A 653-nucleotide genomic window follows, 5' to 3' on the forward strand; every position below is an offset into this window, starting at 1 on the left:
CAAGGAGGGAGCAGCTGGGCTAATGGATGCGGGGTGGAGGTGGGGGGAGGCCGGAGGAGGCAGGGAAGGAGGGGGGGTCGCTCCCCGGCAGGCGCCCGGGGCCGCGGGGCGGTGCGGGGAGGGGGCCCGGCTTACCCAGCAGCAGCAGCTTGACATCCTTGGCGGCGCTGATGCCGTCCTCCTTGAGGTTCTTCTCGATCGCTTTGCTCCTCTCCAAGGCGGCTCTTTCCTCCGCGCTCAAGGTACATCCCATGGTGGCCAAGCAACCTCGGCGGGCTCCGCTCCCCTCTCAGACGCTCCGCGGGCGGGGAAGGCAAAGAGGCGGACACGACCCACCCCCGCGAGATCAGGAACCGCCGGCCGCCCCCCGAGAAAAGCAAACGTGCGGCCGCAGACGCGGAGAGGACCCCCGGCGGGACCACAGCCCCCCGCGCCGGCCTTCCCCGGGCTCGCCGCAGGATCAACGCATCCGAGTCGGGTGCGGGGCTGCAGGCACCAGAGGCTGCGCGGGAGCTGAGCCGGGGAGGAGGAGGAGGCGGGTGAGGGAGGGTGGGTCCTTGTCCTGCTGGTGCTGCTGCCGGCTGGGGGTCCCTAATGGGCGGCGGCGATGGCTGCGAGCGATCGCATAGTCCGGCGGCTCCTAATGGAGAGAG

General features: G+C 71.4%; 1 protein-coding gene across 1 annotated transcript in view; it reads right to left on the reverse strand.

The window, feature by feature from the left end:
* GNAO1 (G protein subunit alpha o1) overlaps positions 1 to 647 on the reverse strand; it is a 399516-nt gene extending 398869 nt beyond the window's left edge. The window contains exon 1 of the mRNA XM_019505783.1: positions 136 to 647. Coding sequence (XP_019361328.1) covers positions 136 to 253 — 118 coding nt within the window. The 5' untranslated portion in view covers positions 254 to 647. The remainder of the gene's footprint in view (positions 1 to 135) is intronic.
* Between the last annotated feature and the right edge of the window lie 6 nt (positions 648 to 653).

The sequence above is a fragment of the Gavialis gangeticus genome, unplaced genomic scaffold (genome assembly GCF_001723915.1).
Source record: "Gavialis gangeticus isolate Ggan-Ray unplaced genomic scaffold, GavGan_comp1, whole genome shotgun sequence".
Lineage (NCBI taxonomy): Eukaryota > Metazoa > Chordata > Crocodylia > Gavialidae > Gavialis > Gavialis gangeticus.